Source organism: Martes martes, assembly GCF_963455335.1.
Source record: "Martes martes genome assembly, chromosome: 14".
NCBI lineage: Eukaryota > Metazoa > Chordata > Mammalia > Carnivora > Mustelidae > Martes > Martes martes.
In genome coordinates, this window is record NC_137902.1 from 84,932,595 (window position 1) to 84,954,958 (window position 22,364).

The window sequence follows — 22,364 nt, forward strand, 5'->3', positions numbered from 1 at the left end:
ACGTTAAAGAACGAAGAAAAGAAGAAAAAAAGTATTAAGTGGTGCCCTGTAAACCAGTTTCCAATTTATTTCTACATCTAATTGCCTTGGGATTCTTTCTACTAAAAAAACACTCCTAGATAACTTCAATTTTAAGAGCGCAGGTACACATTTCAAGCAGATTACTTTCTCAGTTTTAAGACAGCACGTGCCAGTGTCTGCTCGCTTCTTCCGTAGAAAGCGCGGTGCTCGGAGGGAGCCGCAGAGTCAGAGTCGTACCTGATCAAAGCTGGGGAAAAGCACCAGCAGCGTCTGCCACACCCGGTTCTTCAGCCGGTGCTGCTGGGAGTTCACATAGTACCGAGTCCTGGACTTGGACACCGATTCATCCTGGGGTGGGGAGAGAAGCGGCACTGAATTACCTACTGGTCTGTGATCCCTGAAAGCAAAACCAACGACAACCGCAGATTTAAAAGCTTTAGGCCGAGTGCAGGAGCTTATTACCCTCCCAAAGGCAGAATGCAGGTAAGAAAGACACATTCTTATAAGCATGTTGTTTCCTTTCAGAACAATGAACTCAGTTGCTTTTATCTACTCTATCTGCTTTTAAAATTAGAGCAGGAAACATAAAACCGTATTCGGTGCAAAAAGGATTTGGAAATGTCCGTCTCCAACTTGGTGGCCACTTAAGGTGGAGACACGGGGTCACCGGGGCGAGAAGAGATGAGAAATGGGACAGCTTTTGCAAGGCACCAACGTGGGCACGTCTCACTCGCTGCCCCTGTGTCCCGGGAAAGGTGGCAGTGATGTCAGTCCGAGGTGGAGCCCGCTAAGGCAGAAGCATGGGAGACACTGTGATCAGCACCTTCACCAGACACAGACAATGGCAGCACAGAGCCGTCCCCAGCAGCAGAGCTCCCTCTCTCGCTGACGAAGGTCTGTCCCGTCTAAACTTGGCCAACTGCCAGGTTGACTTGGGTTCTTTAACTACTAGTGCTTAGCCGCTAAGTTATGATAGCACTAAAGGGCGTATCATATTCAAAGGTTTTAAAGGCAGAAGAGTAGGTCGTCCACCATCTCCAAAACCGCTGTCACCTAATGTGGACCGTCCTCATTACGTGGGAAATTCTGTGATCTTTCTTCTGTGCTCCCATTCTAGGCACTTCCGTGTGTGTAAGATTTTACAACAGCTAAATTAACGTCGGTTTTAATGACTCCTCACCATGATTCAAGTCTCACAACCTCCTCTCTTCCCTTTGTTTCTTTGGGGACATTTTCTTTTGACACAAGTGTTTCAGGTGTCCCCTCCTGCTCGGGCTTGATGCAGCTATGAACGGGATTCTCAACTAAGGCAGCAGGCACGCGGAAGCATCTGCACCCGGGTCCCCCGGCCCTCGGGGCCTCAGCAGAGTCACTGTCCTCACCCCTCTGCAGCTCAAAATCCACTGTTCTCTTACTTGTTCTACCCACTGTGCTCTTTTGTTCAGAAAGTTCTTCTCTCTACTTATCTATCCACTTCACAGACCCAACCTGCACCCCAAGAATATTCTCCACGGTCTCATCCAGAGCACTTTCCATTCTTTTCACTGCAGCCTCCAACCCAGTTGCAAATTCCCTTCTTCTGAATCAACCCAGTGGTCTTAAAGAATCGGATCCTCCTTTCAAGCTGTCAAGACCACTGAAGAAAAACCACAGGGCCCCACAGACTTCATTAAAAGCACACATTCTAGCTTTAGCTGGCCCTCACTGCCGCTAGACCAGGGGTCTCCGACTCCGCAGTGCTCAGAATCACCTTGAGGGCTCGTTAAAGCAGACTGCTGGCCCCCCTCCCAGAGTTTCTGATCCAGGAGAATTGGGAAGGGGGCCCAGGAACCTGCATTTCCAACACATTCCCGGGTGACACTGCAGCTGCCGGTCCAGAGAACGAAAGTTAAGAATAAGATTCCACTCGTAAATGGAATCTAAAAAAAATGAACAGGCAAACAAAGCAGAGTCAGAATGATCAGCACAGAGGGGAGGAGCGGGAGGACGGGAGAAACGGATGAAGGGGAGGGAGGTGCAGGCCTCCGGTTAGGGCAGGAGCAAGCCCCAGGTTAAAAAGCAGAGCCCTGGGGAACACAGTCAGTGATACAGGACAGCAAGGTAAGGGGACAGATGGCAGCTACGCCGTGGTGAGCTGTCAAACCACTGTGTTGGACACCTCAAGCCAACGGAGCGTGTGTGTCAACTACACTCAAGAAAGAACGAGCTACTCTGCCAATCACTTTGCTCTTCTCGGTCTCGTCCCCTTCCTCTTTCCACAAGGAGAGTCTGAAATCTTGACTATTCCTCTCACGGCTTTAACCCTGTCCAGTCTCTTACTCTGGCCACACGATCCTCCCTACTTCAACAATCTTCCTTCAACCTCCCTGATTCAACTTTCTGTCTTCAACCTCTATCTTCCCCTGTGGGAGGAAGGTCCTACATCCCTTTCGGAGATCCATCAGACCAGTTTTTAAGAAGTCCCACTCTCCCCTTGTACTTCTGCTGCCCCTTCGCTCTACGGGGCACTGGCCGGACGGACCCCAACGTGCTGCTGAAAACCCAGAAATGCCCCCAGTTCCTGCCCCCCAAGCCCAACCTGCTCTCGGCCACAGTGGACACCACCGCCAACAGCCACCGAGACACAGCTTGCGGGGGAGGGAGGCAAGAGCCGGCTCTGAGATCAAGCGTTATCATTGTGGACAAATTCATAGAGGCTCCGCAGCTGAATTTTTACAGATAAGACCCTCCAGTGAGCTAAGTTATGGCCTAGAGCAACACCAGCCCAGCAGCATCCGATTCTGGGTCTAGTCTCGCTTCTCGAACCTCTTTCTCCTGATCTTCCTCTGGGTCTTTTTGCTACCAATATACGTCAAGTATTGGTGTTTCCTAAATCCCCATTCTCGGCCTCCCTCCAGAGTCTTGTCCACATTTATCACTGAGCACAGTGGCTTCCATGTCTTTCCTAAATACCCTATTCCAACTGCCCATTCCTGGGCAATTTCACAATGATGCCCAACAGCAAGTCATGTTCTCAGATCTTCTCTTCCACCCGCCTGAAACTGGGATAATTCAAACACTAACAATAACTACAATGGACTGTAACACATATGTTTAACCTAAAAAAAATGAAAAACAGAAGAACTCACTGATCACCTTCAGAAGAAACTGGAGGACAGTAGGAAGCCAATTCATTATTTTGAAAACTGAAAAATAACAGGAAAAAAAGCAAACACTGATCCTGCCTTTCCTACAGGAAACATACCTCGGGGTGTCTAAATACGTCATATTTGGGTACAGACGAGTTTCAGCTAATAAATGAAAAAAGAATACAAGAATTAGAGTACAACCATTCTGCTGCTCCCACAGAATTAACAGAACGAGGCAACTCCTCAGAGACAGCCAAATCTTCAACACTTCCTGACGGATGGACACTTTCGCCCCACCTCTGTCTCCAGAAAGGAAAATCAAACCTCCATCTGATCAAGGCTCTCGATCTCAATGCCATCTTGTCTAAAAGTGGGGATCAGAGAAACATCTTAAAGGGCACCACGGAAATTCAAACAGCAAAATCCGGACTGAGGAAGTCCCTAAGATGAAAACAATCTGCTTTCTCCAAAAAATACATTCCAGGTTTAAAACGAATGAGAGGAGTCTGTAGATTAGGAGACCTTGGAGACATCCCAACCAACCAATGGCAGGGAATGGACCTTATCTGGGTCACATTTCAAACAAAGAAACTGAAAAAAAAGTAAAACAATCAGGTAAACTTAAACACTGATGGGATATTTGATAATATGAAGGAATTACAAATTCAGGTGTGAAAATCGTATTGTAGTTATGGTGGACAAAATAATTATCTTTTTGAGATACCTACTGAAATATTTATAGATGAAAGTGATGCTGGGATTGGCTTCAAAATACTGTGTTGGGGGGAATGTCAGAGGTGGGCCCCACAAGGTTGTCTGTCACTGGTAGTTGCTGAGGCCGGGCCAGGAATGGATCCCTTTTAAAGCTACTTTTATAAACTATTTGCAAGTTTCCAGTAAAAAGCAAACAAAAACCTACCCTTCCACCCCGTGCCTCACTAAAACCTAAAGAACAGAGAGTGGGGAAGACCCCATGCGCCTGGAGGTCCTTGAAGGTCGCCCCAGCTGGCCACCATCTCCACCTCCTCCCGGTTCACACTCTCCATCCATGGACTCAAAACAGAACCTCGAAGATGACACGTCAGACACACAGCATTGAAGCTGTGACACAGCAGTGCGTAATCCCCACCCCCAAGGCTTCCGCACTCCGGTGGGAAAGACTGACTTCAAGCACTACCCGATACTAATTCTAACTGAGATCGCTGCTAACTTCAACCTTCCCCTCGGTCTTTAATGCCAACCGTGTTCCCGCCTCTTCCCTCTAGAAACAACCCTGCTTCCTGGCTCAGAACACAAGGGTCCCTGGCGATCCCTCCCTCACACCGACTCGCCACCACCCGCCCTGCCCTTTTCTAGCTCAGAGGATGAGGTCACTCCTGGCTATGGTGAGCCGCCCATCCACTCTGGATGAGACCCTCTTCTACTTTCTCTAGAATTATTCTTTCATTTTTCTTTTTTTTTTTTTCCATTTTTCTTTATTTTCAAATTACCCTTTTATTAGTTGCTCTGCTCGATTTTCTTCATCTTCTAAAAACAACTGCTTGGCCTGAGCCAGTTGTCTAATACATAACTTTTTTGTCTTTGCTTTTCCATCTCCTAATGAAAGCCAAAACCTCTATTGGACATTGGAGCCAATCTAGACTATTCGAAGATTTTTAAAAAAAATACAATTCACGTACCATAAAAATCACCATTTCAAAGTGTCCCACTCAGCGGGTTTGGGTATATTCACAGAGCTGTGCAAGCATCACCACTATCTATTCCAGAACATTCCCACACTCTGAAGAGAAACCCTGTGCAATCGCATCCTGATCTCGCCTCGCCCCTGACCCAGCAGCACGAATCTATTCGGACTCTACAGGTTTGCCTACCCAGACACTTCCTGCAAATCACACACCGTGTGGCTCTTGAGGACGGCCATCTTCTCACCTAGCATAATGACTTTAATATTCACCAACGCTGGTTATCTTCAGCCTGTTTGCTGTAACAACCTTCCCAGTGAATGTGAAGTGGTTACTCGAGGGTTTTGCCTGTGTGACCACCGCCAGCCTCTCCAAAACCATCCCATCTCCCTTCTACTGGGTCACCTCCTTCAACATACAAACACGCCCCCCCCAGACCCATCCCAGCCACTCCCTCTCATCCGAGCAAAGCCAAGAGTGCCTGTACTCATGGTCTCCCCTAGCTCCCCAGCCACACTCCTCTCAGACCTTCCACTGAGGTCCTCGTTCTCACCATCCCAGGAAAAGGTCTTTGTAGAGGTGACTACAGACAGCCTTCTTGCCCAATCTCAGGGCCAACAGGCAGCCTCATGTCCCTCCACACCTCCAGCCAGCACCTCCCTCATTTGCCTGGGGACACCAGCCTTTCTGGACATCCTCCAACCTCACTGGCAGTGCACTCAATGGCACCGGTTAGAGAGGCCCTCCCCGACCCTCTAAATAGCTCTCCCTCCTTATTCTGCTTTACTTTGTTTCCAAGCACTCTTATGTTTTGTATCATGCATCAATATTCACTATAATACATCTTTGTGTTCTACCATTCATCCTTAGGGAATCCATAAGCACTATTTCCTGCCACGTTTTCCCTGACTCCAACAGTGCAAAAGGCGGGGGGAATTTTACATTAGGAGAAAAAACAAAAACTTCCCAGATTGTTTATAACTGAAGCTGATCTGCTACTTTCAGAAAATAAATGCATGATGAACACTGTTATTTCAATACAAGTGGCTTAAGTGGGGGCTACGGTCATCAGTTACTTCCCAGTGGAGCCCAGAGGTCAGAAAGTAGACCAGAACTCTGTCTATCCCAGCTTCAAATTCAGAAGAGAGCAATGTATTTGACTTTACCCCTTCCTAGCTTCTCCCCAGATTTATAAAATGATTTTGTAGACCAAAAAAAAAAAAAAAAAAAAAAAAAATCAAAATCAATTCTTTACATTATGCCACTTCCTATATCTTTTTATTCCATTCCTTACACAAAATAATGTATGGTTATATCACTCTAAACACAACTGCTTTTGACTGGCCCTAGGATATACACCAAGAAAAGCTTAGACAGCAGAGGGAAAACATTCTTCTCTAAAATCAAACAAGTTGGATAATCACTAACCAAAACTTAACTAAAACTAGGGAACATAAACCTCATGTTTCTTCCTGATAAAAACTGTTTAGGGTCTTGGGTGGCTCACTTGGTAAAGCGTCTACCTTCAGCTCAGGTCAGGATCCCATAGTCCTGGAACTGAGCCCCACATCAGGCTCCCTGTTCAGTGGGAGACTTGCTTCTCCCTCTCCTCTCCACTTGTACTCTCTGTCAAATAAATCTTAAGAAATATGTTTAGATTACATAATGTGTCAACATACAGAGCAAATGTTGGATTCTGACTTGTTAGTTGCACAGAAACAAAGTAAAGTAAGGCATATTTACTTTATCTAATAGCTTGATTGCAAGATCTTCCATAAACAACTTATGAGACATATTTGAGCCGTGTAATAAACACAGGAATTTGACAGCACAAATTCTCACATAGTGGTCTTCTCTTTTAGTACTAAAAAAATGTAAAATGACAAACTATGTTAATACATTTTCAAAACAGAAAAATATGTCAAGCATTCATTTCAAAATATCAAAACCTTCCAAGAATTTCTAAACTTAAGAGCAGCTCCCTTCTTAATGACAGTGCTTTTTCAATTCAGAATGACAGAGGATAACAAGAGAGTATCTTAAAAGGAGAGCGTGTACAGAGTTGGAGCAAATTCCCTTGGACTTCTGGCAGAACAGTGCACACACTACCCGACCCAGGCCAATGAGCGCTTCTCTGTAGGCAACAATGATCGTAGCTCAGGAAACAATTCCGTACAGAAGAGCACGGACACCTGACACCTGAGGTCTCTATTTTGCAAGACACCCGCACGTTCTCCAGGTGCAGGGTAGACCTGGGAGCACCACGGGCTCTGAGCCTCCCGCTACGCTCTGTGTCCAAATGTGGGAAGATCAATTCAGTGAAACAAACAACAAACTAACAACAAAAAGTGTGTCTAGTAGAAATCAAAGTATTTTGGAATCATCAACTAAAAATGTTCACTTTTATTACTATACTAAACCTGCCAGGAAAACAAAAAATAGAAACAGTTAACAATGAAAAATGTATAAAGTTAATGAACAGTGCCAAATGATTTAAACACACTATGACTCTCAAATTAACACTGTCATAGCTATATAAAATTATCATTTATATATCTTTTTTATAAACATCTAAACACACATTTTTAAAAATTACATGGAAAAATAAAATGAAAAATAGCTACTTGACAAGCTCCAAAAAAATTAATGTAGAGGTTACATAAGAACAGTCTTATCTTAGAAATGAAAACGTTAACCTAAGATCCTAAAAGAACCTTTAAAAGCATGGTAGGGGTAATTTTGCTTGTGTGTGTGGTATACTGACTTGTCGAGTGGTGAACTGTGACACCCCCCAAAAAGAATGACGTGTGTATGCTGACCCTCAGCCCCCACCTAAATGAAAGAGAGGAATGGGATTTTATGTTCCCCATAGACATTTTATCTTTTTTTCTTTTTAAAGATTTTATTTACTTGACGGGCGGGGGGAGAGAGAGTAAGAGGGGGAGATAGCATGAAGGGGAGCAGCAGAAAGAGAGGGAGAGGCAGGCTCTCCGCTGAGCAGGGAGCCTGATGTGGGACTCGATCCCAGGACCCTGGGATCATGACCTGAGCTGAAGGCAGACGCTTAACCGACTGAGCCACCCAGGTGACCCTGTCATTCTCTTATTTATACTGGACTTGGCACTAAAGCTTTTTCCCCCAGAAAATTTTCACTTATTCCCATCAAGAAGGTAGTAACAATGTAAAAAAAAATCTTCCAATGTCCTATTAGAATTTCTTCTCACTTTTTTTTTTCATCTTTAAGGAATTATTTAAGGTTATCAAATTTTAGCAAGGAGTTTTATATTAAATATTAGCAGGGGAATAGGATTTCTAACATGCTTTTTGAAGGTTCTTTCAATATCTTATAGAGATCTCTAATAAACATTTATTAAATTTAAACAAATATAGGATATCTCTCATCTGATGTTAAATTTTGAATATTCCATTTATATCAAGATGTGGAAAATCTACCATACTTACTTTTCAATAACGGTGTTTGCTGCACAATCGTGTCCGAGATTTTCTATGTAGGTCTGCACATCCTGAATAAGTCTTTCCATAAAAAATATTTGACAAAGAACAGGTTTTAGATGTGAAAAAATTAAAGCCCCAAACTTAATTAACATTTTATATGCTTCTAATTGAAAGCCTAAAAATAAAGACCTAATTCTACTGAGTAGATACTTGATATGAATTATGACAGGTTGAAATAATGGCATCTTTTACCTTTGATCACGCCTAAACACGGTTCCAAATAAACAAGCCTCGAGGATAAGTTCGCTATAATTTTTAGCACTTGACAAAGACACTTGGGACACATCTGAAGCAGAAACTATCCAAGATCTGCAGCAATAACTTATCAGTGTATTGAAGACTCCAGTTTTTATAGCAGACATTTCAATCATCTTGTACATAATCTGGAATGAAATACAATGGTCATTTTATTCTTTGGCCCATTTAGTTAAGGAAAAAAAAGTGTTGCTGAAAAATTACTTGAATGGCTTCAAATGACAATTTCGACATAACCACATAGTATAAAAAATTAAAAATCTTTATTGTTAAAATTTTGTGAGATGATTAATAATCACAGAATGTTAACTTTTCATTTCTCAATAATAAAACTAAATAAAATTTTACTGATAGTGATATCCCTCTGGGACTTTGCAAGAGAAACGACTGCCCAAAGAAACAGAATGAAGGGGAGGAAAAACATGCCCCCTTGACATTTTCAGTCCTCTCTGCATTTTGCCCATGCCCTCTACCACCCCTGCCTTCCCCGAGGCAGCCAAGACCCCAGTCTCTTGTGTGCCCTGTGCACAGGGACAGCGGCGCAGTAAAAGGACTCTACCTTCCATTCTCCCTTTGGGTAACGAGGTATACAGAATTTCTAGGCATGACGCCATCCACCACGTCAGGCTCCCTACTATCAGGGGTTGTAAATGCAAACGCCACCAGGAACCAGGAGGACCTTTTGATAAGATTATGTTCGGAGAAATATTTCTCTATACGATGAAAGCAACGGCACAAATGTGGGGGGCAAATGGCACCTGCCATCTACCGTCTGCCTTTGGTATCTGGGAGCCAAGGACCTACTGCCCTTGAGCCGGGAAGTAGCAGGGGCACGCCCTCTCTGGATGGGAAGTTTTGAAGAACGGCCGGCCGGCAGGCGGCCAGGGCATCCAGTTCTCCAACATTCCGAGAGAAGGGGAAGTACAGATTTGCTTGCAAATTTCCCAATTCTTAAAAGTTGGCAATTAATTTTAAAATGCTAAAGCATTATATGCATCAAATGAGTCCGTGTGGCCCCCCGGCTGCTCATCCATCAGACAGAGCTTGTCATTCACAACCCTGAAGAAGGCTCAAAGTATTTGTGGACGAAAAGAATGAATACATGATAACAAATCTAATACATAATTACAAATGTAACTCTCTCCTAGCCCGTGTGCTACAGGTCACGCAAATTAAAAACAAACCAAAAAGTGATCTCCTTTTAATCTCGAGCAGTTAAATTCACAGAAACAGAAAGAGAATCATGATTACCAGGGGCTGCGGGAGGGGGGCAAGGCGAGTTGTCTAACAGATACGGAGTTTTAATTCAAGTTAATTAAGTTCTGGAGACCTGTTACAACAATATGAACATTCTTAACTCTACGGAACTGCACACTTACAGATGATAAGATGGCAAATTTACATTTTACCCCATTGAGAAAAAAGTTACCTCTTTTATCTTGAAATATGCCTGGCCCTTGATTTTTGCAGCGATGGTAAGAACTTTGGTATCAAAAACAAACTGAACAAAAGCTTTTAAATTAGACCAGAATATCAGCTGAGTGTTGCTTAAAGCAGATATAATCTTCCAAGCCATGTCAATAGACTCTACACAGAGTGATTCACAGGAGGTCAAAAGCTGGAAGGAAAGAAATATGAAAGAACGACTTCATTTCAGAAACTGATCTCTGGTCCGGCAGTTACTCCTCAGTGCCCGTCTCACTGAAACGTACCTTGGGAACCAGAACTTTCATGCAGTGGAACACAGGCAAGACTTGGTCTGAAGGCAGGACTGTGAGGGCTCCCAGCGCAGACTGCAGGGTCCTCGCCGGCATCTGAACAGCAGGCAGGACGGCATCCGGAACGTCACCCTCCGACGACGGTATAAGGGTGTGATATTTTCTCAACAAGAAAGAGAGGCAGACCCACTGATCATGAATATATTGTGCGACTACTTTCCCCCATCCTTGGGAAGCTGCCGAGTCTTCAGAAAAACTGAAACAAAACAGAGAGTCATCATCCCTTGCTCCTTCCAGTCTGGCTCAGTTCCCTGTGCACGGAGTAACGATCCTTACAAGGAAAAAAGTCACAATCGCTATTAAAGATCCTGTCCCACAAAAAGCAAGGAGACCACACAACCTCAAGTTCCTAACTCCTTTGAATGTAGGCACTTCCCTTCCCCATAAGTGGTTAACTGAGAACGGCACACGGTAAAGTCCGCGGCTATCCAGCAACAGAGATGCTGGAGTACATTATCATCTTCAACTTCCCAACACCCTGTGAACACGGCTGGGCAGTCACTCATCATCTCAACGATGAAAACAAAAATGAAATTTTAAACATCGGCAAACAGGTGCCGTTCCCACGTGCACGGCCCGCCGGCGCGGACACACCTGCTGTGGTCCTCTGGGTGCGGCTTCTGCAGCGCGTGATTGAGCGGGAGGGAGGCGAGGAACCTTTCCGCGGGTCCCGGCTCCAGGGAGTCGAGCTGCAGTTCTGGCTTCTGGTCAACAGCCTCACACACCGTGGCCAAGGCAGCCATGCTAATGACCCTCTGGATCTGCCTGGCAAGGGTCGGCTCCTGCGGGGGAAACGCACCAGTCTCTTACTTCATGCGAGCCAATCTTAACCGTGGGGACCCGAGTGCCCCGGCGAAGGACGCCTCCCGCCCGCCTTCCCCTCTCCCTGCCTGCTACCCAACGTCAGAGGCAACAAAAGGAAACCCAATACTCCAAGCCCATCAGCGTCACCACCTCACGTGGCAGTGACCAAGTTTAAAGCGGCAATAAAAATGCAGCTGTTCCGACTAAAAAGACCATCTGATCGCGTCAGTTGGGCAGGTGCGCTCCTGGAAGTGGTCCGTGACACAGCAGCTGCCTACCAGACCTCCACGTGTATGGGAAGCCGCACATCTCAGCCTTTTTCTTACTCACATGCACATCTGGATACATTTCTATGGATGAGCCTTAACTGTTTGGTGAAGTTTTGTTAAGAAAAAACAAACAAGGCTCAGGCATCACGTATATAACTCCTTTGCCAGCTGCACGCTGTGTCTGGAGAGGTGACAGAGCCCGGCAGCTCGGAGCCCCTCACGAGCCTCAGGGACGAGGCTGCACCCTGGCTCTGCACTTACGACAGTCTGGCTGGGGACACACTGCAGCATAAGGTACCGCAGGGAGGAGAGGGAGAAGAGGCAGCAGGAGACCAGGGTAGACAACAAGGTAGATGGCCAAGAATACGGGTTGCTGGATGTATTCATACACACCGTGTGTTATATATTGCATATGTGTTATATGTCACATATCGCATGTATGTCAGGTGTCATACATGTATTTAGACATGTTGAAGTGTCCCTTACTGGTATTTGGGCAAAGACTCAGTTCAGTGCAAATCCACTAACTGTATCTGAACGGTTTTAAGACTTAAGTCACCATATCTTTGTCATATACCTATAGGACTCCAAATCTTCAAATATTATGAACAAAGGATACTATCTTAAATTTCAGCTGATGCTCTTCATATCAGAATGTTAATAAATCCAATCTGTATTCTATGTATGCCTTATTCAACGTAACTACACACCTTGAATAAAGGATTACCTGTCCACTGTCCATCTCTTGAAGATGCCGGATGGATGCATTTTTCAGAGGAGAAAGAACTCTCCAAATGGGGTTGCCTCTTTTCCATCCAACCTTCAAATGGATATTTATAAGCTCAGTTAATACCATCAGGTATAAATGGCAACGATCCAGATCCGAAACCTAAAGGCAAACAGTAACACTTAACACACAGGGTCTGTAATTTTTACTTAACTATGAGAGTTCAGATAGGAAATAAATAACCTTATTTAAAAGTACTAAAATAAGAATTGAGAGAAAAAGTCATTTCCTCCAAGAAGCCCTCCATGATCTCCCCATGCAGAGCTAAGGACTCCCTTCTCTGAGCTTACACAGCAACTCTGCATTCAGTGTAATGGCAGCACATGTCATGATCACTCATCTGGCTCACGCTCTGACCACGAGACCCGGGAAGTCAGAAACTATGTTCTACCAACTCTTACATCCCAGGGCCAATAGATCCTCAAAAACAATGACAGCAGGGACAACTGTCTTTGCTTTAGGCAGGTCATGATCCTCCATTCTTACTAGGAAGGTTATGGCCCTGTTTTCCTAAGACGACGACTAAGTTTAGGAGAGGTCCAACAACAGCTCAGCCAGCATCTCAGAGCTGGTAAGTGGGAGAGACGGAATTAAACGCAGGTCTTTGTGACGTTGGACTTGACGCGGGGTTCAGTCCAGCGCTACCACCCGCCAGCTCTGTGACCCAGCCTCTGCAGGCCTCAGATCCCTCATCCACAAAATGGGGAGGGTAATAGCCACCCACTATGGGGTTTTTCAAAGACCTGAGACAAAGTATGGTCAGCAGACTAGCCTTGAGTGATGGTCCCGGGGATTATCAGTAAACCAACTACTGTATCCTCGACAGGCTTTCAGGACACCGGCACACGACTCCTGCATTTAATCGGTGTTTACTGAGCGACCACAACATGTTCGGCACGTAGCCAGATGCCAGGACACGGCGCAGACGGGGAGTAACAACCACGGGGCCTGGTGAAGACGGAAGGCCAGCGGCGCGGGCGAGGGATCGGGTGCGAGAGAGGATTCCTAAACGTGAGGCTCAGGAACCCGGCCGGATGGTGGTGTAGTCCTGAGAAGGGGACGGTAAGGGGTTCAGTTCTGAATGGCTTCAGTGTGAGAAATGCAACTGGAGTTGTCCAAGAGCACCCGGCTGACGGGACGGTGAGCTCGGGAGAGACACCTGCGGTGGAGACAGAGACGCAGGGTCCCCGGCACAGCTGAAGCTGGGGGCACAGCCGAGACCGCCTCACACGGGAAGAACGGGGAAGAAGAAGGGCCAGGCCATGCTTTCTACAGCTCCCGTGTCTGGGGCTCTCCAGTGGAGAATGCACGTTTGAAGGGAAGGTGGGGGTGGTGGCAGAGAGATGGGGCCACCCCAGGAGAACAGGGTGTCAGGGACACTCGGGATGGCTGGTGTTTTGAGGGCAAAGTGGCTGATATGTCCAGTAGGGTTGAGGAGTCACAAGAACCATGGTTTGAGGGGCGCCTGGGTGGCTCAGTGGGTTAAGCATCTGCCTTTGGCTCGGGTCATGATCCCTAGGATCTAGGATCGAGTCCTGCGTCAGGCTCCCTGCTCAGTGGGGAGCCGGCTTCTCCCTCTGCCTCTGCCCCTCTCCCTGTTCATGTTCTCGCTCAAGCTCTCTCTCTCACCAAAAAAAAAAAAAAAAAAAGAAAGAAAGAAAGAAAACCATGGTTTTAAAAGTATCCATCGGGTTTATAACAAAGGAGTCACTGACAGCTTCAGAGAGAGCCGCTTCCGCGCTTGAACAGAGGCAGAAACCAGATGAGAACGGAGCTGTGGGGTGTGTTTATAGATTCAGCTTAAGGGGAGAAGGAAATGAGGAGCTGGAGGGACCAGGGAATAAAAGAGTGGGTTCCTCGAGATAAGGGACTGTCAAAGCTGTTCTTGGGCTCACGAAAAGAATCCAGGAGACACGGAGATGCCGAGAACATGAGAGAGAAAGCAGGGGTGGAGGGGAGCGAGGAAACCGGCAACAGTCAGGTCCTGGAGAGATGGCAGAGGACAAGGCCACACTCCGCAGCACCCAAGGAGGCCGGGGGACAGGTTCAGAGTGTGGCGGCTGCCGCTCCCTGGGGGGCCGAGGGCAGGCGCCCCCAGAGTAGCCTGCAGCAAGCACCAGGGCCCGTCCTCACTCCCTGATGCTGGGGCCTCACGTCTGTAGCTTGAAATCAACCACGGAAATGGACAGACACCACAAACCAGGGCTTTCCTCCCTGAGAGCAGTTATTAAACAAAATCACATGAACCCTTCCCCTTTTTAAAGCTATTTCTAGCATCAAATTCCAAACAAAAACAGTTCTATAATGGGTATATGGAGGTTCATTATACTTCTTCTGTGTGTGTCTGAAAATTTCCCTAAAAAGGAGGTAAGACAATACTGATGATAATGAAGTGATGTTGAAGCAAAACAAACCAGAAGAGGTATTTATTAAATGACTTCTTGGAAATGCAGGTATAGCAAAGCCACGATCAACAACTGTTACAGGTGGCACTCCCCACGCCAGAGGGCTGTTTCTTCATAGGTTCCTGCCTTCCTACTACCACAGCTCAGGGCCTTCAGTACAGAACTTGCCTTTTGGTATGTTCACACCTGCTCACGAGCCTATCAAACACCTGTACGTAACTGAGTAGTCTAATAAAAATTAAAATAAGTTTACCTTCGCACCTTATTAACAATTTACTGATTCTAAAGCTTCAACATTTGTCCCTAGAGATTGCAACCAAAAAAAAAAAAAAAATTAAGAATAAGCTTTTCTATAAGAATCAGCATTTTCAAAATATTCTTGAGAAAAAGGAAAATTCTTTCTCTTTTTTTTTCTTTAAACTTCCAGGGCAGTTAACATGCAGTGCTCTATTAGTTTCGGGTGTTCTCAGCAGTCCTAGAGGGAACAAAGCACGTGGAGAATAGAGACGACAGAAAGGGACACTCACCGCAGACCGACTACTATCTACTCTGTGTTTCGGAATCACTTACGGAGCTTTAGAAACAGACCCGTGCTGACACCTGGTCCCGCCCCAACCCTGCCAAATCCCACTCTCTGGACACCAGGACCAAACGTCTGAATGCCTGAAGCACCCTAGCGAGGTCAGACCCCGCAGACCTCTTGGCACCTGCGGAGTGTGTGTATTACCTCCATTTTGTGGATGAGAAAGCTGAGGCTCAGAAAAGCTGCCTGACTCTCCCAAGGCCTCGGTGTGACCCGGGGGGAATGGAATGAGGAGACTCCGAATCCTAGAGTTTTTTCTGCTTCCTAAGGCGGCTTCTCTAGAAAGTAGCACATTAATTTTCTCAATTTCATAAAGTGCCTGCCAGTAAGTAATCCCTCAAATACAGTTGAGAAGAATGGAAAGTGACTCCGTCAGTACTTACACTACTGAGTTCATTCATGGTAAGCCGTCGGAGGATAAAATCAGAAATACTCTCGGTAGCAGACATGGCAAAGCTCTGGAGAAGTGTGAACACCTCATCTGTACAGCGGAAAAAAAGTGTGTAACTGAAATGACAGAAATATAAGTTACCTGGTACAAAATATGCCGGATTTTTTAGTAAAAGTACAACTCTGTTAAGCATATGGGCGAATCACTTACCAAAAATGAATCCCAAGAATGGAACAGTCATTAGTACCATGGGGCAATCTATAATCCACCTTAAAAATCATTTAGGAGTTTTAGTTCTGGCTAAAATGGGACAGGGGCAGCCAGCTTCTCACTATAAACCTGGACAGAAGATCCGAGCGTCTACGCGGAGACCGTAAAAGGTACACAGCAGCCAACAGGTTCAGAGAGTGTAACACCCAATAGCAGCGCGTCCACCCCGGTCCTCCGCAGCCTGACACCCAGCGTAGGGCAGTCACAGAAGTGGGCAGCAAGGGGGCCCCAACTTTCTGATCAGACAGTGGAAAGGGGGAACCCCAGAAAAGCAGACAATGAGCCCTTAAGAGGTTCCGGAGGGGAAGGCACTTGGGAAAAGGGCCCCAGAAAGTGGTTTGTCAAGTGCCGGGCTCCCCCCCAAGCTGCTATGCCTGGACCTGCCAGCAGGAAGCAGCCCAAAGAGTTTCCGAACTGAACGAACGGAGACAGTGGCCCAGGCTGCACGCTGACCCCTGGAGGGATGACGTGCGGCGCGGGTGAAGACAGCCCCGCATGCTGACGGCAGAAGCAACATGCACAGGAGCTGGGACGTTGGGGATAAAGGCCTAACCTTAAGCTGCGCGTCTGTTACACAAGAGGATCAACTTCTCCACGGGATTTAAACACGACCCAGAGTCTCACAGCATAGAATTCAAAATATCTAGGATTCAATCCAAAATAACCGGGCATGTGGAGCATCAGAAAATTCCTAGCTCACAAGGGGAAAGACAGCCGGCCAATGCCAACAGTGAGATGATGCTGACCCCAGAAAACCCTGATTCCAAACAGCTAATGGTAAAAACGCTTCAGCAATCAATCAACACACCCTCTCGGAACATACAGGAAAACAAAGTCTCAGCAAAGAACGTAAGATACACCCAAAAACCAAATGGGAATTTTGTAACTGAAAACTGTAAGGACTGAAATTTAAAAAACTCACCAGATGGAAACTGCAACAGAAAAGAGAAACAAGAGAGAGGAGTCAGTGAACTTGAAAACAGATCAACAAAATAAAATAAATGATATGCAACATGACATAGTGTAACCAAACCGCTGAAAACTAAAGACAAAGAAACAATCTTGGAAGCAGAGAAAAACAGCACATCACGTAGGTGAAGAACACAGTGAATGACTACACAATTCTAATGAGAAACCACGGCAGGCAGCCAGAAGCAAATACGTTTAAACTGCTGAAAGAAAAGACCCGTCAAACTAGAATTTTATATCCAGCGAAAATATTCCTCAGGTGAAATAAAGACATTCTCAGATGGAGGAAAACTAAGAAAATTCACTGTCAGCAAACCTGTTCCAAAAGAAATGCTAAAAGTGCTCTTCAAACACAGGGCATAGGCTGCCCCAGGAAAACAGGGGGCGTCAGGGATGAAAAGCAAAAGAAACTGCAAACATCTAGGCAAATACAACAGGGTCTTCTCTTGTGAGTTTTAAAATCTCTTTGATGGTTGAAAGGAAAAATTCTAACATTGTCTGGTAGTTTTCAGCAAACGTAGACATAAGACAACTCTAATTCCGGGGTGCGGGTAAGGGGCAAAGGAGTCCCCACGGTGGTAAAACCTTCTCCATTCATTTCAAGTGGTAAAACATTAATTCTAAACAGACTGAAAAGTTAGGTGTGCATACTGTAGTCCCTAAAGCAATCGCAAATACACACACACACACACACACACGCACATGCGTGCACACACACACACAAACAGAACATTAGATATTTAGTAAAAAACACAATAGGTAAATTAAAATGGAATACAATGGGGGCTCGTGGGTGGCTCAGTGGGTTGGGCCTCTGCCTTTGGCTCAGGTCATGTTCTCAGGATCCTGGGATCGAACCCCGCATCAGGCTCTCTGCTCAGTAGGGGGCCTGTTCCCCGCCCCCCCACGCCTGCCTCTCTGCCTATTTGTGATCTCTGTCTCTCTCTCTCTCTGTCAAATAAGTAAATAAATCTTTAAAGAAAATGGAATACAAAATAATGTTCAACCTGCCCAAAACAACCCAAGAGAGGGAAAGACAGAATACAAAAAATAAAATGGAATCAAAATATATACGTAATTATATTAAATGCAAATAGTAAAAAATCATGACCCAGTTACATGCTATCAGAAATGTGCTTCAAATACAACAATCTAAATAGAATAAAAGTAAAAAGCCAGGAAATACTACTATGCAAATTCTAATCAAAAGAAAGTGAGAGTGGTTATGTTACTACCAGACAAACCAGACTTCAGAGTAGAAGAAATAACCAGGGATAAAAAGGGATACTGCATAAAAAGGAAAGTCAATTCAACAAGAAAATGCACTATCCTAAACACACAGGCACCTAACAACAGAACTGCAGGACAGGAAGCCAAAATAATAAAACTACGAAGAGAAAGAGATAAACCCAAACTCAAGCCAGAGACTTCAACACTCCTCTCTTAGTAACAGAGTAAACAAAAAACAGCAAGGACGTAAAACTGAAAAATACCACGAAAATCTTGGATCTGGTATTTATAGGACACTCCACCCAACCACAGAGTACAAGGTGTTTCCGAATGTGCATGGAACAGTATACACTTGATCATAAATAACCCTTAATTGAAGTTTCAAAACCTGAAACGCTGCAAAGTATGCTGACTTGAGTCGAATGAAAAGTAACAACAGAAAGATGAGAAGAAAATCTCTAAACACACTTCTAAGTAATTCGAGAGTAAAAGAGTATCTCAAGAAAAGTTAGAAAATACTTTGAATGGAAACACAACATATCAAAAGTTTTGGGATGCAATTAAAGCAAAACTTAAAAAATGTATAGCACTACAGGTCATTTTCAAAAAGAAGATCTAAAATCAACAACCTAAACTTCCACCTTAACTTCCTTAGAAAGGCAAAATAAACCAAAGCAAGCAGACAGAAGCAAACAAAGACAGAAATCAATGAAACTGGGAAAAAAAAAATCAATGAAAACCAAAAGCTGGTGTTTTGAAAAGGTCAGTAAAATTGATAAACCACTAGCTGGTCTTAAGAGAGGCAGAGATAGAGAGGATACAAATTATCACAGACCCCCGATGCTGCACACATTAAAAGGAGAAGAGATTACCATGGACAATTCTAGAAATATAAATGTTCCATCTATAAAGAAAGATCCCAAGGACACCATTTAAAACAAACAAATCAACAAACAAAAGCAAAAAACCCCTTCATAACAAGAGCTTCAGCGAGGTCAGAGAATACAAGGTCAACATACGAAAATCAATCACATTTCTGTATACTGGCAATACACAACTGAAAACCAAAAATTTTTTAAAAATTTATCACTTCCAGTAGTTTCCCCCAAAAGACATACTTCGGCACAAATCTAACAAAACCTGTACAGGATCTATATGCTGAGAACTAAAAAGCTCTGATGAAAAAAATCAAAGACACCCTACGTAAATTGAGAGACACACTATGTTCATGATCAAAAGTCTCAATATAATAAAGGCAATTCTCCATAAATTAATCTATAGATTTAATGTGATTCCAGTCAAAATTCCAGCAGGATTTTTGTTTTTTGTAAATACAAGCTGATTATAAAGTTTATATGGAAAGGCAAAGAACTAGAATATCCAGAAATAAGAATTTGAAAGAAGCATCCTACCCATTTAAAGAGTTATTGTAAATCTACAGTAACCAAAACAGGGTGGTGCTGGCCAAGGGACAAACATATAAATCAACAGAATAGAAGAGAGCCCAGAAGTAGAGCCACACAAATACGGCCAATTATTTTTAAACAACTTTATTGATATAATTCATGCAACATACTTCACCCATTGAAAGCATTTAATTCAATGGTATCTAGGACAGTCACAGATATGTGCAACCATCATCCGGGGCCAACTTTTTAGAACACTTTGACCACCACAAAGAGAAACCCCACCCCCTTTGAGCATCACCCTCATAACCCTATTCCCCCCTCCCTGCCCGACATAATCACTAATCTTTTCTGTCTCAGATCTGCCTCTTCTGGACGTGTCATATAAATGGAGTCATATAATATATGGTCTTCTGTGACTGGTCTCTTTCACTTAACCTGTTTCCAAAGTCCATCCATGTTGTGGTGTGTATCAGTAATCCATTCCTTTCCATGGCCAAGTATAGATACGTCCGTCATTTATCCATCCATCCATCCAACTATTTTGGATTATTTCTGCCACGCCCAATTAAAAAAATTTTTTGCAACAGTATAAAACAACAGAGAGAGGATAGTCTCAACAACAAAATAATGCTGAAAAACTGGATATCCACAGGCAAAACAAACAAACAAACAAAACCTCAACCTCAACTTTACACCTTTAAAATTAACTCAAAATGTATCATAAATCCAAAAATAAAAAAAATATTAAAAATAGAAGAAAATAAGAGAAAAGCCTATGTTACCTGGGGTTAAGGCAAAGGTTTCCTAAATACGATACCTAATGCACACTCAATAAAACTAAAGAAAAAAGCAAACCGGACTTCACCAAAATGAAAACTTTTGCTCTACAAGAGACACTTAAGCTGAAAAGCCAAGCTAGACTGGGAGAAAATATCTGTAAATCCCATATCCAACAAAGGACTTGTATCCAGACTGTATCAGGAATTGTCATTATACCTATTTCATCCAAAGTGTATGAAAACAAAAAACTCAATTTTAAAATAGGTAAAAAACGTGGACACTTTGCAAAATGTGCTATCTACCACTCTTAGAAATGTTTATTTTTTAAAAGATCACATAGCATTAAAAGTTACAGAATTTAAAATTTTCAAGTTACTTCTTGCAGAGACGGTACTATGTGGCCTCTCAAGTAGGTCAAAAATCACTTGTCAGGTCAAGAAGCCACAAGTATGGTTGAAAGGTAAAGCTTTTTCTTCTTCTTTTTCTCTAAGATGTTATTTATGTATTTGACAGAGCGAGAAAGAGAAAGAACGAGTCTAAGCAGGGGGAGCAGGAGAGGGGGAAGCCGGCTCCCCGCCGAGCAGAGAGCCCGACGCGGGGCTCGATCCCAGGACCCTGGGACCATGCCCCGAGCCGGAGGCAGAGGCTCAACCCGCTGAGCCCCCCAGGCGCCCCGAAAGGTAAAACTTTTTCCTCTAAAAGTAAGCATCACAGCCCACGACTACACTAAGAACGGAATCTCCTCCTTCCGACCGCCCGTCTCCTCTCTCTCCCGGACGGACCCGGGGACAGAACAAAGAAGTGAAAACGAAGCTACCCCGAGGCTCCCAGGGAAAGCTGAGGGCTCGCGGGGCGCAGAACGGAGGGACGTGAAGAAGCGCAGGGGCCGCTCCGTCCGCCACCCTCGCCCTCAGGGCGCTTCCCGTCAGCCGCGCGGTCCGGACCGTCCCAGGCCTGCAGGCCCTGCCACGGCCCCCAGCCCAACGGCTCCTCCTAACGCGCCAACTGCGCAAACAACGTCCACCAGAAGCGGGTTTACGTATTTGCTCCCCACTCTCCGCCTCATAGAAGCAACCGTGGCAACCAGCGCCCCACAAGCGGCACCAGAACTGGTCAGAAGCGGTCTCCTCGGTCAAAACCTCGACGAGATGCCGCCTCGCACCCACCAGGACGGCCTCGACCCGCGGACGGACACGCGAGCCCGCGCGGCACCCGCGCGCGCGCACTGCGGACCGGACGGCCACGTGGAAGCGCGCGGCCGCCAGGGAGACAGCATGGCGGCTCTTCAAAACGTCAAACAGTTACCACGGGGTCCAGCCGCTCCACGTGTGGGTGCACAACCAAAGGGAGAACGAAAGGCAGGGATGTGAGGAGCTATTTGCACATTCGATGTTCAAAGCAGCCTTACTGGGGCTCCGTGGGTAAAGCCTCTGCCTTCGGCCCAGGTCATGGTCTCAGGGTCCTGGGATCGAGCCCCGCATCGGGCTCTCTGCTCGGCAGGAAGCCCGCTTCCCTCTCTCTCCCTCTGCCTGCCTCTCTGCCTGCTTGTGATCTCTCTCTGTTAAATAAATAAATAAATAAATAAATAAGTAAATAAGTAAATAAGTAAATAAAGAAATAAATAAATAAATAAATAAATAAATAAGGCAGCCTTATTCACGTGGCCAAAAACTGGAAGCAGCCCGTGTCCACCTCGGGTGACTGGGCAACCTTGCATGCACCATGGAGTATTCGCCTCAAAAAGGAAGCCGAGTCCGACCCCCGCTCCGGTACGGACGAACCATGAAGACATTACGGTTTGTGACATAAGCCCAGTGTGAGGTGACAAACACACATGATCGCACAGATCTGAGGTCCCTAGAACAGTGGATTCACAGCGACGGAAAGTTCAAAGGGGGTCGCCAGGGGCTGGGGAAGCGGGGGATGAGGACCCAGCCGGCGCCCCGCAGGTACAGGGGCTCGGTCTGGCACGACAAGAAGTTCTGGGGACGGATGGCGGCGATGCGAATTTACAACGTGAACGCCACCAACTGGACACTTAGAAATGTGTAAAGCGCACATTTTAGGTTACGTGTATTTTACCACAA

General features: G+C 45.3%; 1 protein-coding gene across 3 annotated transcripts in view; it reads right to left on the reverse strand.

Annotated features, from left to right (window-relative positions):
* Positions 1-22,364, reverse strand: part of TARBP1 (tRNA guanosine 2 -O-methyltransferase TARBP1) — a gene marked incomplete at its 5' end in the record, with an annotated part of 84,400 nt that overhangs the window by 27,934 nt on the left and 34,102 nt on the right. For all 3 annotated transcript variants that reach the window (XR_013967917.1, XM_080822828.1, XM_080822827.1), the window contains 9 exons: positions 259-369; positions 6,575-6,695; positions 8,294-8,365; positions 8,540-8,730; positions 10,032-10,220; positions 10,315-10,576; positions 10,975-11,162; positions 12,181-12,342; positions 15,612-15,709. Coding sequence is in view for 2 of the 3 variants with exons in the window: in XM_080822828.1 (XP_080678954.1) it covers positions 259-369; positions 6,575-6,695; positions 8,294-8,365; positions 8,540-8,730; positions 10,032-10,220; positions 10,315-10,576; positions 10,975-11,162; positions 12,181-12,342; positions 15,612-15,709 (1,394 nt within the window). The remainder of the gene's footprint in view (positions 1-258; positions 370-6,574; positions 6,696-8,293; positions 8,366-8,539; positions 8,731-10,031; positions 10,221-10,314; positions 10,577-10,974; positions 11,163-12,180; positions 12,343-15,611; positions 15,710-22,364) is intronic.